Consider the following 2408-nt stretch of genomic DNA (forward strand, 5'->3'; position numbering starts at 1 on the left):
GCGTCTAAAATTAAAAATACTACTTCTATTTTATGTCGTGTCATTATTTGTAAACAGAATTGGATCAATATGAAGTATATTTTAAGTGATATTTGATTTTTCAAAATTGAAATTAAACGATTTTTACAATTGTCTAATTTCGAAAGTGGTGTAAGTCCATTTAGTAAAATACGCCTAAAACAAATTTATATAACCAAATTATATATTGATAAAACAATAGAAATATTGCCAGACTTGATATAATTTGCCTAAATTTTTTAATTAACAAATATGTTAACCTTTAATTTTCTCGAAATAAGAAAAAATGGACTTATACCACTTTCAAAATAAACGCTCCAAATATGACTGAAGAAAATTAGTGACTTCAAAAATTAATAAATATAAATCTTTATAAATGGAATAAAACTTGATAGCAATTTACAAGAAGTCTGTTGAAATGTTATATCATAAAGCAATCCCAATCAACAACGATCAAAATTTCACAAAAGAAGTATATAAAAGATATTCAACAGCGATTTGGTATGGAAAACTCAAAACCAGTCAGTACATCAATGGACCCAAATGCAAAATTACAAAAACCTGAAGTAAAAAACGAAGAAATAATGAAAAAGTATCCATATCAAAATCTAATCGGAAGTTTAATGTATGCATCACTTGGTACAAGATCAGATATTACATTTAGTGTTAACTTCTTAAGTCAATTTAACACAAATTCCAACGAGAGTCATTGGATTGCCGCAAAAAGAGTGTTAAGGTATTTAAAAGGAACAATAAATTTGGAACTAACTTATAGAATTTCAGGGAAAGAAATGGAATGTTATACAAATGCAGATTGGGGATCATCTATAGATTATCGGCGCTCCTATACTGGTTATCTGTTTAAAATGGCAAACGCAGCAATCTCGGGGGAAACTAAAAAACAAAGGACCGGTGCTTTATCAAGCACAGAAGCTGAATACATGAGCCTTACTGAAGCAGCTAAAGAAGCACTGTATGAGAAAAAATTCTTATTGGATTTACAATTCAATTCAAAAAAACCAATCGTCCTTTACAATGATAATCAAAGTTGTCAAAAGTTGGCAAAAAACAACGTTTATCATAGTACGACTAAACACATAGATATAAAATATCATTTCATAAGAAAAGTTTTGGAAGATAACGTTATCAATTTAAAATATTGTCAAACAGAAGAAATGATTGCCGACGTGCTAACAAAGCCGTTACCAAAACCAATATTAGAAAAGTTTATAACTATGATTGGCCTTGAGGGGGAGTGTTGAAATGTTATATCATAAAGCAATCCCAATCAAGAGTGCATTAATGTTTTATGAGTAGTTATATATAATATAAAACAAGTGAATGTTGTTATTATTAATTGTCAATATATAAAGATAATAAAAGGTTTGTTAAACTGTTAAAACATATCACGCATAATTTTAATAAAGTTAACTCTTTACAATTTCACAAAAGTAAATCTCTTCTTCTAGCGCATAAAAATTTTCATTACTTTTTTAATTGAAAAACTAAAGCCCATTTTGAAAAATAAAAAATTATGGAAATCCTCAATTTTGCTAAACTATCGAATAAGCTAATAAAAAAAAATGTGTACGGCCCCATTTGTGAGTTTCTACGCGTTTAACATGAAATTGCGATAAATGGTGATGGACCATTACCATGTTATCACAACACTATTGTGTAAATCCATACAATTTTGATTTCTTTATAGTGAGTTAATAAATAATTTATAAATTTTGTAAACAAATTAATCGAAAGTTTATTTATTTACTATTTGTTTTCGCATAAATATTTATTAACATCCTTTATGTTTTAAAATTTTTATATCATTCATTAGATTAAGAATTCTATTTATTTATGTATCATGTAACAAACCGGTTTTGTACGAAAACACACCCACGTCATTAACAAAAGATTCTTTGACGTAATCAATTGAAAATTGTCGTCTATATAGTTGATAACGCCAAATATCCAGGAATTTTTATCGCTCACAATTAGCACAATACAATCGAAATATTAAGGATTTATTGTAAAACGACGGCGCCGGCGAAAAGTTATTTTTAGAACTAATTATCATTGCACAAAATTGTTTCACGGTCTTTAGACTGTTTTTTACATACTTATGACTAAGACTTTAACATGTAACATGTTTATTTGATACATTTTGTAAATAGTAAATTTAGGTTTTAACTTTTTGATGTTTTTAGGATTAAAATTTTTTGGAGTTGAATCTACACCTGTCATTGTGCTTGCTCTGTTATCTATATTTTGGGTCTCGTGTGAAGGTTAATGCAATACCACACAAAAATAAGTTCCAGGAACTGAGATAAGGCTATAAATTTTAAAGTTAATCAGAAGTTTATCTAATTATTTAATTTTTTGTAAAAAAGTAA

At 27.6% G+C, this 2408-nt stretch overlaps 1 protein-coding gene across 1 annotated transcript; it reads left to right on the forward strand.

The window, feature by feature from the left end:
* The first annotated feature begins 551 nt into the window (after positions 1–551).
* LOC139430436 (uncharacterized) lies at positions 552–1280 on the forward strand. The gene has a single exon (XM_071197468.1). The coding sequence runs from the start codon at positions 552–554 to the stop codon at positions 1278–1280; it is 729 nt and encodes a 242-aa protein (XP_071053569.1).
* Positions 1281–2408: the final 1128 nt, after the last annotated feature.

Source organism: Onthophagus taurus, chromosome 7 (assembly GCF_036711975.1).
Source record: "Onthophagus taurus isolate NC chromosome 7, IU_Otau_3.0, whole genome shotgun sequence".
NCBI lineage: Eukaryota > Metazoa > Arthropoda > Insecta > Coleoptera > Scarabaeidae > Onthophagus > Onthophagus taurus.

Bases quoted from the DNA above. Each gene is read 5' to 3' on its own strand.
- LOC139430436 (XM_071197468.1), top strand. From the start codon at position 552: ATGGACCCAAATGCAAAATTACAAAAACCTGAAGTAAAAAACGAAGAA.